General features: G+C 38.9%; 2 protein-coding genes across 23 annotated transcripts in view; both read right to left on the reverse strand.

Annotated features, from left to right (window-relative positions):
• Positions 1–18,329, reverse strand: part of PGAP1 (post-GPI attachment to proteins inositol deacylase 1) — a 30,236-nt gene extending 11,907 nt beyond the window's left edge. For 2 of the 3 annotated variants that reach the window (XM_086897091.1, XM_086897090.1), the window contains exons 1-16: positions 18,109–18,329; positions 13,860–14,013; positions 11,054–11,229; positions 10,253–10,424; positions 9,015–9,175; positions 7,394–7,446; positions 7,151–7,217; positions 6,016–6,121; positions 5,500–5,555; positions 5,300–5,383; positions 3,875–3,924; positions 2,284–2,335; positions 1,984–2,061; positions 985–1,060; positions 626–699; positions 487–538 (exon numbers count right to left, since the gene is read on the reverse strand). In XM_086897091.1, the coding sequence (XP_086753217.1) occupies positions 487–538; positions 626–699; positions 985–1,060; positions 1,984–2,061; positions 2,284–2,335; positions 3,875–3,924; positions 5,300–5,383; positions 5,500–5,555; positions 6,016–6,121; positions 7,151–7,217; positions 7,394–7,446; positions 9,015–9,175; positions 10,253–10,424; positions 11,054–11,229; positions 13,860–14,013; positions 18,109–18,261 (1,564 nt within the window). In that variant the 5' untranslated portion in view covers positions 18,262–18,329. The remainder of the gene's footprint in view (positions 1–486; positions 539–625; positions 700–984; positions 1,061–1,983; positions 2,062–2,283; positions 2,336–3,874; positions 3,925–5,299; positions 5,384–5,499; positions 5,556–6,015; positions 6,122–7,150; positions 7,218–7,393; positions 7,447–9,014; positions 9,176–10,252; positions 10,425–11,053; positions 11,230–13,859; positions 14,014–18,108) is intronic. The other variant, XM_086897092.1, reaches the window with a different exon arrangement.
• Positions 18,330–19,128: 799 nt separating this feature from the next.
• Positions 19,129–26,479, reverse strand: part of ANKRD44 (ankyrin repeat domain 44) — a 130,306-nt gene continuing 122,955 nt past the window's right edge. For 7 of the 20 annotated variants that reach the window (XM_086897071.1, XM_086897070.1, XM_086897069.1 and 4 more), the window contains 2 exons: positions 25,981–26,072; positions 19,129–23,791 (listed from right to left, as the gene is read on the reverse strand). In XM_086897071.1, coding sequence (XP_086753197.1) covers positions 23,526–23,791; positions 25,981–26,072 — 358 coding nt within the window. In that variant the 3' untranslated portion in view covers positions 19,129–23,525. Of the gene's footprint in view, positions 25,445–25,604; positions 25,677–25,980; positions 26,073–26,479 lie in introns of all 20 variants that reach the window. The other 13 variants (XM_086897082.1, XM_086897081.1, XM_086897078.1 and 10 more) reach the window with 4 other exon arrangements.

Here is a 26,479-nt window from a genome sequence, read left to right on the forward strand (position 1 = left end):
CAGGACAAGACAGTGAGAATCAGTGTTTAAAGGATGAATAGTTATGAGAAGAGTTTTGCTTTTTGATATGAAACAAAACCTCAGTCTAATAAAATCCATCACTTTCCTTTTTTTGAAACAGGGTCCTTTAGCAACCCATCCTGTTTAAGCTTATGTAGCTCAACATTCAAATTTGAGTCCCATTATCAACAAATAAAAATCCTAGCCAAATATGCCTTTCTCAAGTAACACTTTCAATATAAGGCAGAATCCTGATGGAAATTCAACTTCCCTTTGCTGGGAAGTAAGAAAAACAAACATTTAAGGACTAATTCCTCATTTTCATTGATGCATCCTTCTTAAAGTAGGAAATGAGAGATATTAACAGACACATTTGAACAGATTATAACAGGATGGCCTAAACTCCATTGCATGAGAAGACTTTAGTTTCTACAAACTTTCAACAATTTGTTTTATAAATTTGTACTTTAGAAGACTTCTATTTACCTCTGAGTGACTGGCAATGGCTGTCTATATAAATTTTGAAAGCTTGATATATCTAGAACACAAAAAAATATCAGTCACTCACTTTTCTCCAGACAAACAGTTGGTCACATTACCTTAAAAACTTAAGTAGCATTCTTACTTGGTTGAAGTGCTGGAGCTGGACATTGTAAAGCAATCCAGTTGAATTTAATAGAATTTTGTTTGAAGAAAGCCCTATAAAGGATGTCATATTTTCACTAATTAGATAAAATTTTCTGAGAACTCAGATATTTTCTCTACATTTTCAGATTATTTCTTTTCCAGGGGAATTACACACTTTCATATCTATTAGTCTAAACCCCCACATTTCTTACTTCTTTGTTACTAACAAAAGCTGTGTTAGCTTTAGTGAAAACAACCCCCAAAAACCTCCTGACCTGACTTTTTTGGCAAATATATTATCCAAAGTTTAGTTATATTAGTTTTCCTTTCTTTCCAAAAGCAATATGCTATACTTACCAAATGAAAAAAGATGTGTTACAGGGAGCTGTACTGTTCTGGAATCCTCTTTGAAGAATTCACAGCCCAAAGTATACTGCAATTGAGGATATTAAAAACAGATCTAAACCAAGCACAAGACTATAAAACCTTTGTATTTGCAAATTACATTTCCCAAGTGATCTCTATCTTTGCTTACCCTGAACATTATGCATTACTAATTTCACTGCAAGATGCCTCTGTCACAACTATCTGAAGATACACTCAGAGAAGAACATCTCGCTCACTTGTGCTGTGAATAATTTCTTGGATCATGGATTATTATACCGGAGACTCAGAGACTGCATTTGTGTCACAGAAAGCAATGTCAGATCTGATTAGACTGGAAATTCCAATTCAGTATTCAGCCATTTCTAACTGGAAATGGCAGATCCAGATGGATACACAGAAAGGTCTGCCAGATCCAGATGGGTAACACACTAAGCTTTCAAATGTCCCTCTTACTGGGATCCTGAGAGCTCTTGATGCAAAGATATTTGTGAGATTCAAACTGCTGAACTCTGCAGAACTCAGTCTGCTACATCTTCTGAGGTTTAAGAGCTTGCAGAGCTATCTGATCTATGCTTCCCAGAATCCAGTGCCTTCAATTATGTATATTTTCTGCTAACCTGGGTAAGACAAATGACTGTTCAAAGGTATGAACATTCAGGAAAACAGAGTATTAAGAAAAACAAGGAAGATTACCATTGGAATCTCCAAGAACTCTAAGAACCGATTTGAGAACTGTGGCTTTGTATGTATTTCAAGTGCTATTCATGCCTTGTTATTTGGTATTTTAGGAAAGAGTTTCTGAGCTTACAGAAGCTAACAAAAGCTACTTTCAAACCACACCACAGTGTGGGTCTACAGTTTCTCAAATAAACTTAGCATATGTTTAATATACTTCCTTTTCTTCCTGTCATAGCACCTCAAAGTTATGAGTACACTAAGCAAGCAACTTCAGCATGTCATATTTTTTACCTTATTGCCAACTGCAGGTGGCACCTGAACGACAATGTGGGACAAAGAAGGATAGTCCACAAGTTTCAGCATTACAACCTTAAAAAGGGAGGAAAAAAGAAAAGGAAAGAAAGAAGAAGAAAAGTCATTACTGAACATACTCTTAGCTTGACCCTTGCCAGTTCCAGTTGTACCCTCTTGTACCCTCTTCCCATGGAATACAGCCTGTTCCAATGCTCCTAACAGAACAGCTCCTTCCCCTATGACTTGCAACCACCCCCTGAAGCATCTCTCCCTCCTACAAGTCAGGTACACACTAACCTTGGTGGTTGGAAGTAACTCAGCTCTCCAGGATAAATCAGCAGCTTCCAGGCTGTAAAAATTAATGCACATTAAAGGATGAACATATTCATTATGCGAGCCCAGCATTATGGCAGTGGATTAATATACCAGCTTCTCTCCCTCTCTCTGAATTAACATTTTAAATTGAGAAATTTGGGTGTGCTGCCACTACAGTAATTTATTAAACTACAAATTTCAGATAGTGCAAATTTTGTTTGTGCAAAACCAAACCAAGCAAAGGCTCCAACCCTCTCATACAGAAAACCTGAAGCACGTATTAGCAGGCAACTTCAGACACAAAAATGTAAACTTTTCATGAGCTAAAACTGCACTAGCATTGAATTATCATGTGGTTTCATTAGCATCTGTTAAACATCCAAAAGCATAAATTTTCCTATGGAAATACTTAAAATATACCATATAAATAAAATATTCTGTTAGCTGTTAAAGAGTTTGCAGCAGTTCTAGAAAGTGTTCACACACTGAACTGCAACATATCCGTTCAGTCACTTCAAGTTTTGATTTTTTGAACACCAGAATACTGCTGCTTCTCTAAATAGTGTTCATGACCTCAGGACACGGTCCACAGCAAACCCACTATTATTAGATGAGGTTTAAGTAGCAGTGCTGAACTGGGCTAACATACACTTCATGCTGATCCAAGTTATACAAAGGAGTAACAGCCAACTTCTTGGATCAGGAAAAATTGTGACATGTGGCTATCTGCTGGAGGCAAGACTCTGGCTGTACACCTCAGTGATCCCAGAACAGGTAAGTACTTTGCTTGTTCAATTTTGCCTGAAAGCTTTCCCTAATTTGAAGAGTAGATTGAATTTACTTTGAGTTTATTTTAAAAATGTAAGCTAAGACAATGTTTTAAATCCATTCTGTAATGACTGTCATAACAAATAACCACTAAACCACCTACCCTTCTAAATACTTTTATGACAGTAGCAATTTTGAAACAAGAAAAAAAGATGCTTTAATCCACTCCTTTGAAGGCTCTGTGTAACATTTGACATCTTTTGTCACAGGATTCCAAAGAAATAGAATGACAGAATGTTTTGGGTTGAAAAGGACATTAAAAACCATCTAGTTCCAACACCTCTGCCATAGGCAGGAACACCCTCTACTAGACCAGGTTACTCAGGACCCCATCCAACCTGGCTTGGAACATCTCCAGGGGTGGGACATCCACAGCGTCCGTGGGGGAGCTGCTCCAATGCCTCACCACCCTCACAGTGAACAACTTCTCACTAATATCCAATCTAAGCCTGCTCTGTCAGTTTAAAGCCACTACCCCTTGTTCTGTTACCTCATGCCCTTGTGAAAGGTCCCTCTCCAGCTCTTGCTATGGAGGTCAAAAATATAGCTCCATGAAGGAGAATATCACCTATTTTAAGAAAAGCTATTCTTTCCTGTTTTCCTGGTGATATAGTTAGCATGAATTATTTACAATAACAATTTTACTTCCCAATCCCTTCCTACCAAGGATAATTTATATGCTTTAAATTCAAACACAGTCTCACAAAACCCATTTGAATAAAGCACTGGAAGTATTCATACTCACCACATTGATGAATTAGTGTTCATGCAGCCAAAAATCCAGCTACTTGTGTCCTGTAAAGTTGATACCATAAAATACTACATTACCTATGTGTGATTGCATTGATAAATATATTAAAAATACTGATTGCTTCAAACAATGCAGGGGTTAAAACTGATGATAATTAAAGGACTGATATCATAATCTTGCAATTATAATTGCAAGGACAGAAAGGTGAAGCTTTAGAGGGAATGGTGGAGGTTTCTAGGAACGATTTGAAATAACTTCCATTTGCCACCCTTTGTATGAATAAATACAAGGTTAAGCAAACAAGCTTTCATAATTTCTCCTTAAAAATATCCACCTTACACATCATGTTTAATCTCTTCTAACTAAAAGAAGCATCTCAAGGCTCTCTTTTAAGCAGTAGAGGAATACTTTAGATATTTAATGTCCTACTGCTCCATCCCTTGAGTATTTAAGTGTTCTGATAGCACCATGATGCAGCTCTCAGAGATTTGTTTTGTACCTCCCTCCGCCTCTCAAGCTGTACTAGGCATGTGTTGCAGACATTATAACAAGGGCAAAAGTTAATCTAACAAAGCACAGCCAAGATCACAAGATACACGTAAGCACTGACTGTGCCACTGAAAAGGACAATTAGAAAAGCACCAAGCACAGACAATTGCTCACAATGGTGGTGTGCATGCCATCTTTGGCAAGGAGAGGAGGGGCAACAGGCAGGATGAAACAGGAAAGCATCTCAATTTTCTTGCCACTAATGTAAAATACATTATTCTGAAAAGTGTATTTATCCAGCTTTATTTTGCCAAGTGATTAATTTCATTCTTGTATAAAAAAACAACAACAAAAACAACAACAAAAACTTGGCTGAATGTATGTGTCTCAAGATAAAAGTACAAGAAATGCACATTATGGTGCTTCCTCTCTATAGGAGACAACTGGAGTGGTGCTGTCTCCTCATCTGTCTTCCATTCACTTTCCCTGCATAGTGAAAGATCTCTGTAGCCTTTCAGGCTCACTTAAATTTTATTATGGGAAAGCAAACCTATAAACAGCTTTCCTAAATTAGAAGTATGGCAAAAACACAGCAGTACTAAAAACAACTTCTCCCTTCAAAACCATCAATACAGAACTGCACTAAATTAAAGGATAATAATAATGCAATCCAATAATGCAGAGCTAAATTGAAGAGTTGGAAAGAAAACATTTGAGGTTCAGGTGGCACTGAAGATTTCAGATCTTGAATACTAAGTGTGACACACTAAAGTAGGTAGTACCTCTGACATGCATTAGGCTGTGATTGTAAATGGATGCTAGCAATTTCAACAGCTGCTCATTAACTGTCTTAAAACTGCAGCAAATGGAAGTTAAAAAAACCCACATCTTTATAAACCAGCTCCAGACATTAAAGAAGCATTTTCTCACCAACATACTATTTTCACAGTAAACATGACTGTATGATTTTCTGTGGCTTTCAAGAGGAAATGAGAAATATTTTCCATCAGAATCCTTAAAAAAAAAAAAAAGCTCATAAGTAAAAAACCACCACAAACCCCCCCAACAAAACAACCAAAACAAAAATAAAAATATAAACGTAAGAACACAATGGGAGAAAAAATACTTACATTGTAAACTGAATAAGTCCATTTTGAGCCTTTGACTGTAATCCACATGAAAGCTCCTAAAAATAAATATTTTAGTATGCTGCACTACAAGAATGATTGTCCTTACATCCAAAATCTTGTATTTTACTGATCACCAAGGTCTTATCTCCTATCTCAACATGGATGTAAACTTTATGTGATTTAATCAACAGAGGATTGCTACTGCTTACAATTACATGCAACAGTTATCATCAGTTACACAGGAAACAATAAAGCCCTAGGATCCTGTTACTAATTACTAATGGCAAAATAAAAACCCCATGGATCTTGAAACAAAATAAAGGCAACAAAACAAACAAACCAAAAAATTATTTGTGTAATTATAGGGTGACTGATTAATGATGAGGCAACATTAGAAACAGTCCCAGTCTTTGTTCCTGTCTGAAGGACAGAAGGGTATTTTGAAACTTAGTGAAAAGATATATCATTAACAAAGGAGTATCACTGAATCCTATTTGAAAGAAAACTGCTGCATACCTGTGAGGTTTGTAAAAGCTTCAGGATTTTCCTCAAACATCTTTGCAGGGTGTCTCACAAAGTGGTGATTCAGTACAGACATTCTCTTCTTTGGGTCCTCAGTTATCTAAAACAAGAGCACATCATCAATTTTTTCCCAAAGTGTGTGACTTAAGATCATCTCATGATCACAGCTAGCAATACAGTTTTGTGAGTGGAACGCAGGAAAGATTGTTAGAAGTCATTGAGCCCCTTTCTGTCCTGAATCCAATACTCTGTAGTGCCATCAATAGTCAATCACTGCAATACAGAAAATCTACACATTATAAAGCACAGCCAAAACTTTCGGCAGTTTTACATTCTCACCTACCCGTAACAGCAGGAAACATTCTATTAAACTTTACTTATAGACACGGATGCATTTCTCCTGAAAGGACACTTAGGCCAGAGCTTAAGAAAAATTCTCACATTTAGGCTAATCTAAGTTCACATATCCAGCTGTATAGCTACACTGGGATGCACTTTTGTTTGGGGTTGGGATTTTTTGTTTGATGGTTTTGCTTCTTCCAAATAAACCTTCCAGGCCTAATCTTCGTCTATTCCACTTTCCAAAACTGTGGCCATTACAACTGATTTCTGGAAAGTTTTACCCTCTAGCACAGTCAGTGCTGCAGAACAACTGTACTCCTCTTTTTGTCCCTCTAAATTACACATTGAAGTATACATGAAAAACTAAAGGAGTCTTTCCCAACCAGCTTCAGAAGGAACATCTGAAATCCTTCCTCTTCTGTGTCTTGCACTCTGCTCTTATGTACACATTGAAAGGTCAAATTCACAGCTACACATCTAACAAAATTTGTTCATCCTGGTACAAGGTCAACTGACCCTGCTGCTTTATGGAAGAAATGTTCAGCCCACAACTCAGCTATACAGCATCAAGCAGTCAATAATGAAAACTGAACTAACATCTTGTTATTTCTGACTCTTTGGTCAAACACCACAAAGGGATTTTTCAGTGATTGGTACAAAATGGATGCGATTTTCTCAGCATGACTCAGAATAAGCAAAAAAAAGTTTTCTGTATAATAGGGAAATATTTATCCTGATTAAACATTCTGAGATGGGAGAAGAAAGTGTGATGGGTAAATATACAGACCTGCCTTGTGTTTTCATCTATGAGATCAAAGAAAGCTCTAATGGTAGCCAGGATCAGTTCTTTGCACCTAGAAGGCAGAATAAGTAAAATTAAATCTATAAAGGAAAGATCCAGGGTGATAAAACTGGTCAGAAGAGACTTCACCATAATACTAAACTGAAGTTAAATTATGGTAGAAAGTGATAACAGTAGAGAAGAGAGCTATGCACAGTCACTCAATTAACCTTTGTTCCATTATCTTACCACACTATGGAGAGATGGTCAGTTGAGGCCCAAGCTCTAGGCACAGCTGAGCTCTGTTTAGGTGAAGAAAAAGGTTAAGCTTTTGTTAGTACTCAACATTCTAAAATTATATGGAAACCTTTCCCCTCCTTATTTAAACGTATTTGCACAATTATTATAAAAATCAGCCTTTATCTTAAGAGTTTCAGGGCTTAGGGTACAACAGAATAACTTCTTCAGTCACCAATCTTGTAAGCTTTGATGCATGTGACAAGATGAAAATAATAAAACAAATTTACCAAATTATCTATGTTAGATAGCAGAGACCAGTGGTGAAAGAGCAGAAAATGGGAGTGGAGGAAACTTACCAAAAATTTCTTCAAAGACTGCTTCTATGACTAATCTTACTATTTTAATAACTGATCCTGGCACACGAGAATAGAAGCATACCAACAAAAGCTGCCGTTGAGAAACCAAGGGCGTCCCCAACAGAGAGAACCATCAGAACACCACAAAGAAAAAACTGGACAGTCTGAAGCTATTACTTGGCTTTAAATGGATTCCATATATTACATTTTAGGGACTAATAATATCAAAAAAAATCTCCACAAATGCAACTCATCAACCTATTGCTCAATGTGAATCAAATAAGCTATGACCTATTAATGCATCTCTCATGGGAAGGAAAAAAACCAAACTGAACAGCAACAACCACAATACAACCTCCAAAACTAAACAACAAAAACCAGAAAGAACTGGTACCACTGCTCTCATGCAAAATTCTGGTCACCAACACTCAAGAGAAATGAAAGTAGAGCAGATGCAGAGAAGGGTTACTAGGACAAAGGGAATGCAGAGTTAATCCTCTTAGCCTAGCAGGATCTGAGCTGAGCTTATTTATAGACAGCTTTCTGTACAACACACAGGGAAGTAAACACCAAGGGAATGACAGCTATTTCATGTAACATTTTAAGCAGATGTCAGAAGAAAGGCATTAAAAAACTGGCTTCTGCAGTAAATGGAAGTTGGAAATTACAAATTTTCTCCAGTCCTATGAGGGTTTTCCAGCTTCTCCATGTAGGGAACAAGTTGATGCAGAGGGGGTGGAACAACAAACCTAAATACTTTCTGATGACCCTTAATTAATTTTGGAAGGATAGATGCCTCAAAAAGCAGAAAATCTGACTTGATGATCCTCTACATCCTTTCTATTCTTAAATTCTTTTAAAAACAACAAATACAAAAAGAAGATGCCATGCCAGGGCTCTCTTTTATAACAGAACACTCTACCTCTATAGTACATATTCACCTTTCTCCCTATACACATCTCTTGCAAAAACACGGGAAAATAAAACTTGAGTTCTGGAACAGAAGAAGTGCAAGCAGGTGGTAAGAAGAAACAGTACCAAGTGATAGATTATTCCAATCAGTGCCACACATACTCCTCTAGTGGAGGCTCACTTTGACTACATCAACTATTTATGGTTTTATAACCAAACAGTATCCATTTAGTGTTTTAACATGCAGTATTTTCATATTTATTTACACTATGCTGCCCATATAGACACTGATACATGCATTACACAAATAACTATCTAACACAGTTCCATGCAAAACCAAAAAAAACAGTTTTCTTTTTTACCACAACAGATAAGGCACTGTCATGTTGACTCAATCTTGGTAGAAAAGCCAGTCCTGAACGAACTTGGTAATCTCTGAATCCTCCCGCCACAGAAAGGGTAGTTAAATTTCTTAAATCTTGGGCCTTTAGAATCCAATGATTGTTTACAGCTGTATAAAAATCTATAAAATATATTAAAATCAATCAAAATTTTCCCATAAGCCTATTTGATACACAAAAAAGAGCTATATAAACATTAACTAAAAGTTTCTGTTAGCCCCCCTGGATATATTTGAGCTCTGATTAACACTTGATTCATGTAATAGAGGAAAATGATTGTTTTAACATGAAGAGGTAGCGGTTAGGAAAGACAGATACATTTTCTGTATCAGCTGAGCAGATATATTGTTAGAGCAGCAATCCATAGGTTTATTTGAAAAACAGATACACATTTACTTGAAGTCCAGAAACAGTCAGTAAGGAAGAAGCATTGCACTGAAATCAACTGTAGGATAGAGAATTAATACAAGCACAATAAATCAAATCCAGCAGCTAAAGATAATCCATTCCTCTTGGGTGTCACAGAGAATAATGAGAATTAATGTCTGTTCTCTTTCTTTCACCAATTCCCTCAGTATCTACATGTAGCAGCACAATTATCACTAAACACATATTTAATCAGTATAGTTTAATCAAATCTAGCTTTACAGGAAGTGCTTACTACACGTGTAATGATTATACTTTATTTTTATGCCACAGTTATTTAGGTGAGGGAAAATATGATCTTTCTTTGTAAAAATTTAAAATATGTAAATACATCTATATTTATATTCTCACCTCTACAACGTTTGGGTATGACAAATATTACATTTAACACCTTCTACGGAACTAACACTGTCTCATTCGACAAAGATAAAAGTCATTACAGAGGTCAAGGTTTAAAAAAGGAGAAAAAAAAAGAAAGAAAATACGTCATTCACTGGAAAGCTTACAAATTTAGCAACATGCCCTGCAACTTATTAAATTACCAATTATTGAAAGCTCCAGGCCTCACACAGAAACTCAAGTCCACATAATCCATTTTATATGACACTTTCTCTGAGTATCCTGGCACCCTCAACTACCGGAGTAACAAAGTAACAGATTCATTACAGTAAATAAAGCAGCACATTTTGCTGTTGATTTGGAAGAATGTCCCCACTAAAGCTCGAGAGGCTCAATAAAGAAATACAATGTGATTAGACAACTGCAATACTCACCGGTAAGATACTTGTCTAAAGGCATTACAGGTGCAACGTGAGGTGTGGCTTGTGTAATGAGCAGGTTTATAAGTTCAGGCTTAAAATTCTTCAGAGTGAGCAATGCTCTTGCAACAAGACCACCCATGGAATGCCCAACTATTGCTACACTGCTCGGTGCAAATTCTCGATCCTTCAGCAAAGAGCAATCAGACACATCAGAAACAGATCTGACACTGAACTGTTCTTATTAGCTGTAGATTTTATCCCCCCCCAAATTAGCTTATGGTCTTTCAAGGACAACATTAATTAGCATCAACTTAACAAGCTTACAAACTGAAAAAAAATTTACTTGCTATTTCATGAAAATGTGCTTAATATGAAGTATCCAGCTCAAAAGGAAACATTGTGTAGCTAGCTTGTGTAAGCTTAATATACTTAAGCTTATTTTAATTTCTGAGACTTTTAGGACAGAGGACATCAAAGAACTTTTCCAGAGAAAACTGGCTGTAAGGCAATGCTACATGAATATTTTAATAAGCTACAGACATTTATGTCTCTACTAGAAAAAGGCATCCATTGTGCATGGACTTATTTAGAAATACAACACAGAACGTCACCAAAGCTTTGGGGTTGTCACAAGTACTAAAAAACCTCTTAAAGAAAAGCAGTTCTCTATTGCATTATTGTCACCTTCAAATATCTACACACATTTTAAAGTCTCCCTCCCCTACTCATCACTCTTCAGTTTTGCAGCAGGAAAGGCAGCCAGAATTCCATTCCCAAATGGAAGTACATTACTCAGCACCTGTCACTACTTACCCTGTACAACTTCAGAATTACTTTTATGCACTCATGCACAAACTTGGTCTGTCGTTGTAGGCTACCACCATACAATGCAACCAACTCCTCATTAAAGTTGACACTGAAGAAATTAAAATGATACTTGAAGTCAACATCTTCTGCTTTTCTAAGTGCAATAGAGCCAAGGGAACGTACTAGGAAAAGAAACCACATCAATTAGAACAGTCCAACAGCCACTGCTTAGCACCATTTTAGCAGAAAAATACATAAATACATAATCAATTCAGAAACAAGTACATTAAATCCATTGTTGACCTCAAGCCATTTATAAAATACATTTAAAACCAAACCATCTCTTTTCAGCTTACTGCTGACTAGAGAGGTATTTTATGTCAAGAACAAATTTTTACAAGCAACAAGGATTGTTCCACCTTAGGGCTGCTTTTCTTATCTCCCTTGCACCTTCTTATTGCCACCAGGACAAGAGGGCATTCTTGATTTCAACTGTAGAGGCATTCCTACTGCTATGCTTTCCTAAAACTCCTTCAAAGGCCATCAACTCCAAGTCAACATTCCCAAATACCACTAAGATTAGTATGGAGGATTGCAGAACCAAACCCTAAAGGACACTTGTCCATCTAAAACCTTGAGTGAGAAAATGTTCACTTTCCAAGGTCTTGCCTCTGACCTGTCTTCCATGTCTAACCCTGGCCACTATTTAATACAGCCTTTAGTGTCCAGAACTATCCCCAAGTTTCCATGGAGACAACACAGGATGGGAACAATACCAGCTGCAAATAAGAAAGCACGGTAGCAGAAGAAGAAAATAAAAGAAAAAGTTCCAAAAGTGCCTATATAAAATAACAAATCATGGTCATAAAGGTCTGCCCAAATCTGGCACATAGGAGCAAGATTCTCCTAGACTACAACAGGTTGAGAGAACTGCAGAACCCTCTGTCTCAGATCATCTTTTACTCAAAGTCTGAATTTTGTGCTTTTTACAAATTTCATTGTAGTGGCCATGAAAGATGACAAATTACCATCACTTTCAAAAGTGCCTGCAACACATCAAAACCCCCTGAAGGTGGGTTGTGAGTGAACCTCTTCTTTCAAGTGAAAGGACAAGAGGATGTTCCCAAGTTGCACTAGGGAACATTTATATTGGATCTTAGGAAATGCTTTTTCCCAAAAAGTGTGGCTGGACATTGGAACTTGCTGCCCAAGGCAGTGGTGGAGTTGCCATCCCTGGAGGCATTTAAAACCCATGTAGGTGTGGCATTCAGGGACATGGCTTAGTGGAGGGCTTGGCAGTGCTGGGTAAATGCTTGCATTCCATGATGTTAAAGGTCCTTTCCAATCTAAATGGTTCTATGAAAATAACAAGGCCAGCAAAGGCAGCAGCAGCACTTGCCTTCATTGCTCAGCCAATATGAATATATTTTAAACAACTAAGAAAACTACAATAGCAACACCTCTGCTCATCTAGGCATCAGAATACAACCATGTTATCTCCCAATAAATTCTGAAGAAAGTATGAATTCATATGAATTAATTTTAAGGAAAGTTTTGCAAAATGCACGGACGTATTGCCAGTCTCCCTAAATCCACTCCAAAAAGAACATTACTAAAATATGTATTGCTCCTATACCATGTGGTACTTCAACTCACCTAGCTTGTTTGTTCTTCAGAAATTTCCTTTTGATTCCTAAGATGCCCTGAGAGTACCATTCTATTTCCTGCATAGTGATGTACTGCCGTGTGTTTAGAGACAGCATTAATTCACAGATTTGCAATATTTGATGCACAATCACAAAAGTCCATATGGCACCTCTCATAATCATTATGTTAGTAATCTTCTTTTGATGCTATTGTGCCTGGAAGACTGTATGGGTTTTCTGAAAGTACTTATTGGTAAAATATTTAACACTGTTAAAAGCTAAGCAACTATGTTCTCAAAAAATCCCAGCTCCCTAAAGGTTCTCTGAAATTGGGAAATTTAATCATCAAGTTTAGTGCTAATATAAGGAAAAATTATCACAGTAAGACATGAGGGTTCAGACTGTGCCAGTTTTCCCCACACACACATCCATTTTCTAACACCATGAGAGTGTTATTTACTGTTTCAAAGCACATTTTAGGGAACAAAAATAACAGTCTGACAAACCCAGACTGGAAGGAATAGCAGCTACCAAAGTAAACACTGAAACACAAAACTTCACATACCATTAGCTTTGGTATTCAGAATGAAAAAATAAAAATGCTTTAAAAATATTACTGCTCTTCATCTGGATTCTAGAAACGTAAGAGGGAAAACAAAGAGGCTATATGTAAAGTAAAGACGATGTTAAGGGAAAAATACCACTAAATAAAGATGTAGGGAATAATGAAACTAGAGGGCAAGCTTAGATGATGCTGCTTTCTATAGCATGTAATTCCTTTACATCACAGATGACAGATGGTTCAGTTTCTCCTAATCAAATTCAGGTCATGCTTTATTTGGCATTAACTACACTAAACATTGTTCAAATCAAAACCAACTAGATGTTTGCAATCAAAAGTACAGCAAGGGTGCAGTGCTGCCAGAGGACAGCATAAACTGTAATATTTCTGGCTTTCAAAAGGCTTGCTCCAGAGAAATATTATAGCTTAACCATTCGACTGATTTCAAACAATAATCATGTATCTTGACTGTTTGAAATTAAACAGACATTTAATATGATCAACTGTTATGGCTCTGTCTGGTATTATTTCAAACAGAAAACTACCTAATGCACAAATGTGAGAGCTTTTTTGTAACAAAGCTGTAACTCAGCAACACACTTACCTTGTTTATAACTGCCAGCATTCCCAGGAAGAAAGAGAACTGGAATTCCTGTCAATAGGAGATTTTTGTTTTCTTCAGCATAGTTCCCTTCCCCATAGAGATACAGCTCATATGCTGGGTATCGTCTGGCTGTTTTCTTGGGTAATTTTATTTTCTATTGCAAAAGTTAAAAAGAAAACAAACACCTTGTTTATAGTGTTACAAACAGGAAAATGCTGTGGCTATCCAGCCATTTAAATGATCTGGCTTATGTGGTTTTATTTTTATGGTTGTAAATTACAGTCTAAAGAATAAAGATTGAAAAACTGGGATTGGCTTTAAAAAAAGCTAATCAAAAATGGAATGTCAAACAAACTGTTTAAGTAAGTATTACTGGGCAAAATGTCTGGCTGCAGTTACTCTAAACAGTGATTACTTACAACCAGCTTTGAAACAAACTTCAAATGAATGCAGTTATATATCTATCAAAGCTGCACATTCACAAGTAAATCCATCCTTATAATGGGGGGGGAAGAGGGAAAAAAAAAAAAAGCAGCATATCAAAACCCCACCAATTCTCCCAGAAGAGGAGAAGCTGAGACCAGAAACTGGGGCATGGGAGTGATGCTATTTCACTATTCCTGAGGCACGGGAATGGTTCTGGAATCCCTTCCAATGCCACGGATCTCAGAACAAGGATCGGACAAGCTGAACCTGGAGAGCAGCGTGGTGTGGGTGACAGATGACACCTGTTACCTCAGGGTAAACTGCAGAGGCTGTGGGAACTCTCTTAGCTGATTTTTACAGAGACATCACCTGCAGTGGGAGTCTGAACAACAGCAGTAACCACCTCAAGACAGCTCAGCAGATAAAGCAAACCCTTGGTACTTTGGGGCTGTTTCTGTTTCATTTTCAGAGCTGGGTCTGTGGTCTGACAAAACCACCTGGTTCTGCAACAACCCAAGCTCTAACGTACATGTCAGTTGTTCCTTGAAAGCAGGCTGTATTTCTTATGCTAAAGACAAAAACAAGTAACCCCCTAACCCAGCACACGTCTGATTCACAGGATTAGGATTCCCAAAGAGAAAAGAACAAGATCTCTTTGATCCCAATGGCTAGGTGAGGATTAATCTTACACCTGTAAGTCAATCTCTTAGAGTCACATGGCACTGTCTTAATTAAATGTGTTCTTGTTTACTACTATTTCAGTTTAACACCTGCATAGAGGCTGATTGGTTTATAACTCTGAGGTTTTAAGATACAGATTTTTAAAATTTTATTATAAAATTTGATGAGTGCCAATACACTCGTTCCAATGTTTGATTATGTTACAACAATTGAGAGACAAATAAGATAATACAAAAATAAATGTATTTATGGTGTAATTTATATTCTAAGGAAATGCTTTTACAGAATCAGGTCAAGACTAAACTCAGTTTTGTATCAGGAATCTCCTGTAAAGTCTCTCTTAATTGCTTCCCTGAAATAGAAGTATCTTTAATTCAAACGATTTATTGCTTTCTCTCAGCTGCCTCTACCACAGAGATTCTGTGGTATTCTGTGGTATCTACCACAGATTTAATTCTGTGGCCCCACATTCCTTCCCTTCCCCTGTTCTTCCCTATCTCTCCTCAACAAATGACTGTTTTCCTTCCCCCTTGGCCTCCAAAATTTTTGGTATGTTGGTTATTTCCAAACTATTTTCATGATGTTTTACATATATTTGTAATATCTCTATTCTATGAGATATATCTATGTGTGTGTATTATTTACAGTATTTTCATTATCTTGATTCATTAACACAAAAGACAGTGTGAGGTATTATGTCTTCAGATTGTCCTTTGGTCTTTTCCCTTTCTTCATCATCCTGCCTTTCTAGCTCCACTGACTTCACTGTCCCATTCTCATTTGTTTCTGATGCTCCTCTTGCAAAGGCTTTCAAAATTATGTGAAAAATCCTTCAGCAGTTCCCATTACTAAACTAAGAGTGCCATCAAGATGTGCTTATATCACTTCCTGACAGATGAAATCAACTGTTCATCCACAGAAACTTCCTGGTTCATTGTCTTTTACCTAAAACTTTCATGGAATGTAAAATTAACATGCTGTTCTTCCTTGGGGCAATGTCAAACACAAAAACTCACACAACCCATGAGAATTGTACTGTCAAAATACTGGGGATTTTTTGTAATTCACAGTATTTAAATATTATAACAAAATGGCAATGTATAACTCCAAAGGGAAAGAGACATTCATGTTCCATGACAGTGGGTTTAAACTGTGAACTCCCAAGATACTGCTTATGTAATAAGTTGTAGCAAGCTACAGCAACTTTTTAAAATGTCAGTGCAGGCTTCATTTTTCACCCTGGTTCCATAAGAAATTAGGTTTTTGTGAACAAGTCCTCATTACTAACTTCTGAATCTCTTGCCAATACAGCTGAACAGGACAAAGGCAGGTTAAATTCAAACACTGCAGTTCTGAAACTCATGCAAAAGAAGATGATCAATTACTAGGCTGACTGTGAGCTAACCCACACTGATAGAGGCAAAAGACATCACACCTCTTGTTTAATTGCTCAAGCAGTTATTTGTTCTGTAATGTGACACCAATCCGGAAGCAAGGACAGGTACCTCCCACCTGAAACTCCTAACCTGCAATTTCCTAGTGAAGGCAGCACTACACAGACACCTCCAACAATAAAAAGCTACTTATAAAGCACAATACCTTGGCAAACCCAAATGAATTCCCCATTTGCCCCCCAATCCAAAGAACCGTTTTCTGCACGGTAAAAGTGATTACTCAGGAAACAGAAATACCAGAGGGCAATGCAGCCAGCTGTGACTTGCATCTTCTGCACACAACTACTGCTCACCTCTAAGCCTTGCATCCCGCCTAAAGATGTTTGGGAGTTTAAGCCCTTACATAATGAGTAAATACAAAAGATGTGGTGGCAGACAAGAGTTTCAGGCACCCGCCAATAACATCACACAAATCTTGCCAGTAACTTCCTGTTGGTTGGCTTCAGATTGAAGCTGAAGCAGGTTTTGGCTGCCAGGAGATCCGAAAACTTGCTGCATAGTATTTAAGTATTTATAGCGGCTTAAATGAATTTGTTCTACAGCACTGACTAAACAATCCGTGTAGCCATACCAAGGTCCTCTTTTGTAGGCTAAAATGGCTATATCAAGGTTAGCAAATGAAGGTTAATAGATCCAAAACTTAACTTTCTGTTTCATTATGAATTTAGACACTTAAGTGTTGCTTTTAGATCTTCTTTACTGTGCAAGCCAGCTTTCAACCTACCTCTGAACTGTGTTATTTAGAATAACTACTATTTTTCCCAACATAGATTAGATCTCAGATAATGAAAAATTAATGTTCAGAAATCAACCAGTTATAAAAGAAAATGCTGTAGTAAGAACTACTATCAAAAAGATAAATTGTTTTCTAAGAACTGCATGGTGCAGCGTTAGCAGCAAACTTACAAATATGCATTGACATCCTTCCACTACTAATCCAGAATAGTGTGTGGAAAAAAACAGTTCCAGGAGCAGCCCCCTCTCTCAAACTGATCCCAGGTTTTCAAAGAGACTTCTACAAGGCTCTGTTAGCAAAACAAGAGGGACCTCAAGACAGATTTACAAACTCTACCGTGTACACTGTGGGACATGCCACCTCCAAAGTGCTTATCGAGAGGACTTTGCACCACTGTTCACCACCTCGGGAAGAACACTAATAGTCAAAGCTCAGTTATGCGCTTTTTGGACACATTGGTTACTTCACACTCCGCAGTCACGGAAAGGGCCATGAAGTGCAAGGCTCGGCCTCCTGGGCACGGGCAGTGCTGTCAGAGGAGCTGGCCCAGCCTCTTCCTCGGCCAACACCTGCGTGAGCTCCTGCGTTTGACAGAGCTACAGGCAACCCCAGGCACCGGCAGCTTCGATGGCGGGCAGGTTTTGCACCGCTGGCAGCGCGGAACGCCCCGCTGGGTTACAGGTGGGCGGCTCTTCCACCGCTCTCTCCCCGAGGGGCACCGCCACAAGAAGCGGGCACGGCAGCGCGTCCTGCCAGCCCCGGCCCCGCTCACGCCCCAGCTGCCCGTGCCCCATGCACCGCTCTCGGCTCCAGCCCGGCGGCGAACCCCGAGTTAGGGGCTGTTCTCCTCCCGGGGGAGCTGCGCCTCAGGCTCCGGGCTCCGGCCGCGGCGGGGCGGGCGGCAACGCCCCGGGGGCGGCAGGTCCCACCTGTTACACCCCGCCGCACTCACCAGGTACTCGGGGTACTCGTACATGTAGGTCATGCTGCACCGGTTCTCCTCGTAGAGGAACATCACGTCCCGCACGCCCAGCAGCACCAGGGCCGCCAGCGCCCCGTAGAAGAGCGCTGCCAGCGCGGGCAGCCGGCGGCCCGCCCGCCCCATGGCGCCCCGCGGAGCGGAGCGCTGCTCCCCGCGGGCTCCCCGCGCACACGGGCACGGCGGGGCGGGGCGGGAGCGCCGCCGCCCGGGAGGCGGAGCGGGAGGGCGGCCGAGCCGACGCCTCAACCTGGCCGCCGCCGGCGCCAGGGGGCGGCCGCCATGTTGGGGAGGTCGGGCGGCCGCTGGGCCGAGGGGCCCGCCCGCCATGTCGCGGCTCGCGGGGGAGGCGTGTCCGCCATGATGGGGAGGGCGCCGCACGGGGCCGTGAGGGAGCGCGGCCGCTCGGCCCCGCAGCGCTCCGGGGGCTCGGGATCCGGTCCAAGCCCGGCGGAGCCAGCCGGGCCGCGCAGCTGGCCGAAAACAAACCCACACACCCCGCTGGGCACGGACCCTGCACTGGGGGGAGCGGCTCACTGATAAACATCCGTAAAGCTGCAGACTCTCACTACCTAAAGCGCCGGTGGGCATTTGTTTTCGGGGTTTTGTGGGTTTTTTCTTTTCCTTTTTGTGGATTTTGTTTGTTTGCTTTAATTCGGGTACTTTTAACACCTGACTATGGCTATCTTTAAGTTTTCGGCTGCATTTTTGTCCCTGCGGGATTGCCCCAGCCCGCTGCAGGGCACGCCCAGCAGAGCGGGTGGTGCTCGCCAGGGGAAACAGTGAAATAATTAATGACTGAGTAAAACCAAAATTTACTTGGCGGTTTATTTTGCTCCCCCACTTTCCCCGAATCTAAATAGAAAACAAAACCAGCTTTCCAGGGCAAGGGGTATTTACACATGAGGGAACTACGAAATAGTTGCATTTTCATTTCCACTGCTAAATACCTACGCCTCCCCGGCTCCCCCAAAAGAAACAAAATTTACTCAGTTTTCCATTGTATTTGTACCATTTTTATTTGTAAAAATAACCATCTGAATGCACTGCAATAGTAGTTTACAGTTAGGGCTCTTTATTACATTAATACAGCATTCAGTAGTTTAAAAAGTTACTAAACTGTGCTTGAGAAGATTCAGGTTGAATTCCAAATAATTCAATGAATTAAGTTTTCTTTCCTCATTTCATATGTGACATTTACCCAAGTTCTTAAACTTCAATTTACAAAAGCAAACAATACCGACAAAACCCCACTGCAACCATCAAACAATGTTTTTATATTGTTTATTACAAATGTTATGCAAAATATAACACTGGCACCAGATGCGTATCACCATGGTTTGTAAAGATATATTGCACATGCTAAAGCATAAAATATAAGACAAAACCTACAAAACATAAGATATTGGCTTTAATATGTAGATCACTGCATAAGAAATGCATAAAATTACATTTTATACACACACTCAAGATTGTCACTAGTTTAAAACGCCCTTTCCTATAACACTGACCTAAGTTTACTTTTGTGTAATAAGAAAGCATTTTCAGCACTGCAAAAATTATACATTATTCCTATAGAAATTTAGCATATTAATTTTCATTTCAATGCAGGTAGAACATATGAAAAGAAGAAACACTTTATACATTCAAAAAAGGTCTGAAATGAAAATTTACTGGTAATATATTGCTTTTATAACACTCAAATGAAAAAAAAAAAGAGACAAGTTTCACAAAACATTTCCATTATACACAAATATAAAAAGGCACTCTAATAGTTCTTACATGACTAAGAATAAAAATCACAATTTTTTTTTTTTAAAATCATCCTCAGATACATAACCAAGTTTCTCAACAGTACAATGGATAAACAATTCATTTCATGTGTTTGTTCTAATTCAATAACCTGGCAGTTGTTGACTGCATAAAAGTACCAAACACATTATGGTGCCCTTTTAGTAGCGATGAACAGAAATCCCCTGAGCTATTTCACAGCAATTTCAGGCAGTCCGGAGGTTGTGACTCAGTATTTATGAGAGAGGCTTGGGAGCCCATCCTGCTCTGGATTCCACCTGCAGCTGTGGTTAAAATACAGGATGAAACGATCCTGCCAATACACCTGGGCAGGGAGCTGCCCCTTCCCAAGTGCCCTCTGCTGGGTGCAGACACAGAAGTTGTCCACGTACTGTAAGCTGCAGGATCCAGGGTTAAGTGCAACAATTCTGTATGATTACTCTTGTAAGAAGTCCACAGAAAGGCAAGGAGATTATTTACAAGAGTAACGTTACTCCCATGCTTAAATACCTGCCCTAAACTACACGTTTATTTCTACATGTGATAAATTACAGATTAATGTGCTAGCATACAAAAAAAAAGGGATTCTGGTAACTCACATGAGATGTGGGACAGGGCAACACTGAGCACTCCTGAGCTTCTCACTCGTGGCACTTTTCCTCCTAAATCCAGCACCCTCAAAACAGGACCTGTGCAGTGCCCTGGAGGTGCAAGCACAGCGTATGTTCCCGTGCTTTTTGGAATGCTGCATCCTGACAGCATCGTAGGGTTTCGTGGGTAAAGGTAAGATTTGGTTCCTGGAAGGACCAGCGTGACTCAGAAATAAATCACCTCTGCTTCTGGGATGTGCAAAGAGACAGCAGTTGTTGCACTGTTACACAATTACCAGTATCACAAGGTATTAGGAGGTATCGCAATTAGAAAAAAGTTTTGGTAACTGTATGGTAGCAGGCAAAAGTACTGAAACTTTTTAAATGACTGCTAAAAGTAATGTAACAACTTTTTATAAAGAGGGCTGGTTTTCTCTTAATGAAGCACTGTCATGTAGGATAGCGTAATTTTCTGTATTTCAGGGTGAGACTTATAACTAATCCTGCCAAGGAGCCTGCCTACATTTCTGCTTAAAATAAGATTAAAATGCTGATTCTGCTGTTAGACAGGTGGCAGCTATTTCCCATATGTTTGTTTTCAATGCCATCCTTCCACATTAAAAAAACCCCAAAATTTGGGATTACTATTCATTTTGGAACAGGCACCACTGAAAATTTTAACAATTGATCTCTCTTATTTTCAGTGCTTTAAGTAAGGTGGTTATTGCTATTCTGCAAGTTTTAAAAGCAAAAATGCTGAGAAAAATCAATTAGAATTTTATTTCACACTATTTCTGAGGAGAAAACAAAGGTTTCAGGTTCCCTGTCATTCTACTGTAGAAACTACAGAGTTGAGAGAAAAGTGGGGGTTTTTTGTTGTAAACTTTTGAAAATTGCTAATGTTCAAGGAAAAAATACTCAATTTTAGTAAGGCAAAATAAACTTAATATATAAATATTTTTTCCTAATTAAAGAACTGAAATCTGCCAATAGATTTTACAGTTCAGCAGAACAGGGCTAACAACTGCAACTAAAATTCAACTCCTTCCTTTTCCTTTACCCTACTGAAAGCGAGCACCGGGGAAGCTCATCTCACCTTCCCAGCACAGACACAGGCCTGAGACAAGCTGAGTGTGAATGACAGGGACAGGAACACCTGACTCCATGCTCTGCCACAGCTGCATGGGTTTTCTCACCTGTTTGGCAAGGGGCTGGATCCCTTTCTTAGGCTCCTAAACAAAGGAAGGTGTTTTGCTTTCTGCTTTTTCCCAACCAGTGGACCTTTGCATTCCGTACAAGATGGGCACTCTCCCAGAGTGCATCCACCCTTCCTTTTGTTACTCAGGCTCTCGGTCTTGCCAGATTCACATTTCATTATGCATGAATACTAACTAGGAGAACAAGCCATAGTTATTTTTCCTGGGCATTTGTTTCATTTCAAATAAATAGAAATACATTTACATTAAAAGTATATGAACATATTCTTAAGTCTGGGGAAAAAACCCACCTGTGGTCAACACATCATCAGTTAAAAATGTCAACTTGAAACCTGTGTCATAAAATGTAAAATTCAGCCAAGACTACTCAAACTATTACCTCAAAAGTGTGTATTTTTATCATTTAGAAAAAACTACTTCATTATGTCACTCACATTTGAAGAAAAAAATAAAAGTAGCAAAGTCTTCAATTTAATTACTGAAGCATTTTGGTCCTCTTGGTACGGCTGGTTAGTTCATGATAGTTTTTGTTTGTGTTTTTTGTTTTTGTTTACAAAGTCTCATTCTTCCTTTTGTACATCTGTTGCAGAGGAGGGTCGGGGTCCATTTGACCTAGAAACTTTGGCAGAAGGAGTAAACATATTCACAAGGTTGACACTGCTTTAAGAGCTGGTGACAAAAGGCTTTTTAGCATCTATCTCTGGTCCCCTGCACAGTACTGTTGTGTTTCTGGTGTTTGGTATTTCAACTTTTGGTGTTATGCTTTCATTGCTTTACTTTGCTCTGTTAATCAAAACACTGGCAAAAGTATTTTAAAATTCAATACTGTTTACAGTAAAAATAAGTTATTTAACCATATAAAAGGAAAAAAATTGCCATTTAAATTGGCAAATCATTATAAACTTCTACATACACCTTTGTCTACACCTGATTTCTCCCCGTCTCCCTTTTTCTTTTTTTTCCTGGTACTGGATTCATGATTAATGGCTCAGATGACAGAAACATGCCATGACCCTAATTCTGTAGTGCAAATAAACCATACACATTTGTGCTGAATTGAAAAACAATAAGGGCCAAGTGATTAGCATTTTACAGAAATGATGTTCATGGGAAAATATGGTGAGATGAGCAGAATTTGGCCTTAAGAATTAACAACTACATTTTTCTAATTGTGTACTGCAACTAAGAACTGTAAAAAGTGCCTTCTGTATGTTTAAGTGCTTAATACAGGCAGAATGTAAAATGTTTTATTTCCTGTAGAAAATAATACAGGCATTTTTAAGATTACAACTTTACCTTTGGTTTGTGTAAAAAAAAGTATCTAATTAACAGAGCCCCTGGAAGCAGGAAACAGACAAATGTAGGAAAGGGGTGATGCTCAAATCTGTGAAGGCTATGCTGGAAATAGGATTGTGTACTAAAGGTGCAGCTAAAACATGAAAGAACTCTTTATGAACAGTTCCCTGTTTATTTGTGCTGTCAAAAAGAAAAAAGGCATTTTCTCTTTTTCTACTTAAAAAAAGAGGTAGAGACTTTCCACAGGGGCACTTTGGGCCTAAAGAAAACATAAGGAAACTGAAAAGCTGCAGAACTCTAGTAGGAATGTGTTCCAGTAAATCCCTCTAATTTTGTTATTTAAAGGCTTGATTCTCATCAACACTACAAATCTTTCGATACTGACTTGTCAAGAATAATAGTTAAGAATATAACTGTGGGATTTAAGCTGTTTAAAAAGACAAAAATTAAAGCTGAAATGAAATAATAACAAAAAAGTTTTTCTAATACCAATGAGTCAAAACGTTTCAGAATCCGAATCATTTTCATTGTACCCATCCTCTGTTCCTATGTTATTACTCAAGGGCTTATTGTAAGAGTTAATGCTGCCCATAGCGGAGCCATCGCAGAGGTGTGTCCTGCCCAAATTGTCTTTTTTAAAACAAGTGAAGTTGAAAGCCGTCACTGAACTGGAGGGAGAAAAAGGCATCATGGTAGCCAAAATGAGTGCCAGGCAGTCAGCCACGTCTTTGTTAGGAGCACAAGCCAGGGCTGGCGTATGACCTGGGCACAAACGCAGACAAGGCAATGGTTAGTACTGAGGGCACCAGGGGCACCCAGCATTCCTCAGGTACATCTCTAGGGACACCGTGGGGACACGGATGGGGTTACACATGCCAGGCCACGGGCGTGTTACTCACTCACACGGGACATGCTGGGAGAGACACTGGGGGCACTGCAGTCACCGGGACCACAACAAGCACCGCTCGTGTGAGACCAGGCAGCAAACACTGCACCAGTTCAGTCAAAGCACTCGCTAAACACACTTCTACAGCACAGACAGCATGGCCGATACAGAACAGCGAGTACAGCAACAGGGACAGAAACTGGCATCGCTTTCTGCATGTATGAACGAGTCTCATTCTGAGAACAACCACTTTCATTACATGTGAAAGATAATTAGTTTAAAACATTTTTGATTTGATAAGCAAAAGATTTTAAAGACTGATCAGTTGAGTATCTACTCAACTTGGCAAGCAGTTTATTTAGGAATTAAATTATAAAAGAATTAGACCACTGCAGGGGGTACATGAATAGCAGGTATAACTGAGTACACGAATGTTTAGTTACCCAAATGTACATTGTGTTAGAAGAATAACAGCTGTATTCAGCAAGCATGGCATACACTTCAAATACGGAGCTGATATGACTCCAATGTCAGTCAAAGGAAGGACTGAGGAGCTATTGGAAGCTTGTCTTCACTGTAGTTTAACTTGGCTCCAGTCCAAGCACTGTCCCTAAAGCAGCTCTTCATGTACATGAGCCCTGGAAGCCAGTGTGCTCATTACACTTAGTGTCTGTACATTTTACAGGCTGCTGTGCAGAACTCCAGCATTTCCCAACAAATCCTCCTTTCATGCTAAGAGCTGAAAAATTATTTTGCAGGTGGTTAAATCTTCAGTGCTGCAGCAATAATAATGCGAGGCAGTGGCCACTTCTGGTACCTACTGCCTTGAGGAAGCCAAGATCTGCAGCACAGATGAATTTGGTGGGCAAAAAGAGAATACAGTTTTGTTGCAAAATACCCACATTTAAGCACTGATTGCAGTCAGTGCATTTCCTCTTCCATGTTAGTTCCATGTGTTCAAGTGTTAATATTCTCTAGATCTGTAAGTATACTGAGATTCTACTTTTAACATCTTGAACATCTCTTTTTTAAACTGTGCATGCTGTTCCTAGAAAAACTAAATTTATATAAAATTTAAACTTAATTGTCATTTGTTACATACAAATTAGCTGGACCTGTATGTACTATTTTAAGGATAAAATCTGTGGTTAGAAGCTAGTCTGGTTCATTTTGCTGTCCCCTATTTCCAAGTGAGGTTAGGGTAGATAACTAGAGTTCCCCTGGATAACTTCTGGGGAACTCATTCTGGCAAGTACAGCTAAGTAGCATTTGGCTCACAGCAAATACCACTCAGTTATTTTCATCCATAGACTGCAAGTTTCTTGCAATGATAGGTGAGTAGTTACTTCATTTATTGTTACTTTACAGATATGGAAAGATGGAGGTACCAAATTGTTACATTAATGCCATGAAGTTAGTATTGTAAGAAAGACCAACTTGTTTCAGGAAGATATTTTTGAAAACTATAATTGTAGAATCACATCCCTCTATGGTTCCTCATATTTTTTATGGGAGGACTTCGCTGAAGTCTGAAACAAAATTATTTAATTTAGTAACCAATTATGTATTTTATGAGACAACAGTAATTTAATTGCATCTTGGATTAGGTCAGGTAATTGGCAAGCACAAGGTTTGATCTCAGAATGAGCTGGGACACACTCAAACGTATGTTGATGGTTTTCTTCCTACCCATTAAAACATGCGCTGATTGAATGCAAAATCCTTAATTCTTCTGCAAGGCGTCAGAATTATCCGGTGCCACTTGCATGTTTAGGAAATTCAAGTTACCACTGCACTCAGGCATTAAAAAAGACTAGCTGTTGACAGTACATGCAAAATGAACAGTAAAAGGGACCACTGTGATGTTTAAAGTAGATTTTTATACTAACAAAAGAGCATCTTAATTTTTGTTTTAAATACGTACTCACACAACTCATTGTCTGTTCTTGGAAGGATAAAAGCATCAATGAAGCCTATCATCACCTTTTAAGTCTATTGCTTCGGTCTGTTGTAAAATTACCTGTTGGGTCCTACTGAAGACTGTCAAAGTATATAATTTACTTACCATTTTCATCTACTGCCAGGACACAGGCCCCTTTGGCCAGCAACTCTTCAACCACCATCTTTAGGCCATTTCGTGCAGCAATGTGAAGAGGTCTACAAAAACATAACTAAATTCAACTTCAGTTTGCAACAGATTTTCTAAACAAAGTAAGGCAATGCTTAAACATACCCAGCATCTGAAAGAGAATGATTTCCTTCCTTGAATCATTAGAATTATATCCTAGACACTAAATTTTATTGCAGCCTTTGAAATAATTGTCATGTTTCACATCTATAAAACAAGATTTTTTTTGTGCAAGCAACGAAGACTGCTTAATACTTTCCAGTCTAAAGGCCTTCTTTGAAAGGTTCTCATTTTTGCACTGTTTGCAGCACACAGTTGATGTTTAAAAGGAAGAGGAATCCAAGACTGAAGAAAGAAACACCTGTGTTCTGTCCTTAATTCTGGCTGTTCAATATCATTGTATTGCCTTTTTATCCTTGAACACTCAATTGCTAAT

Source organism: Cyanistes caeruleus, chromosome 7, assembly GCF_971803275.1.
Source record: "Cyanistes caeruleus chromosome 7, bCyaCae1.hap1.1, whole genome shotgun sequence".
In the NCBI taxonomy this organism is placed as follows: domain Eukaryota; kingdom Metazoa; phylum Chordata; class Aves; order Passeriformes; family Paridae; genus Cyanistes; species Cyanistes caeruleus.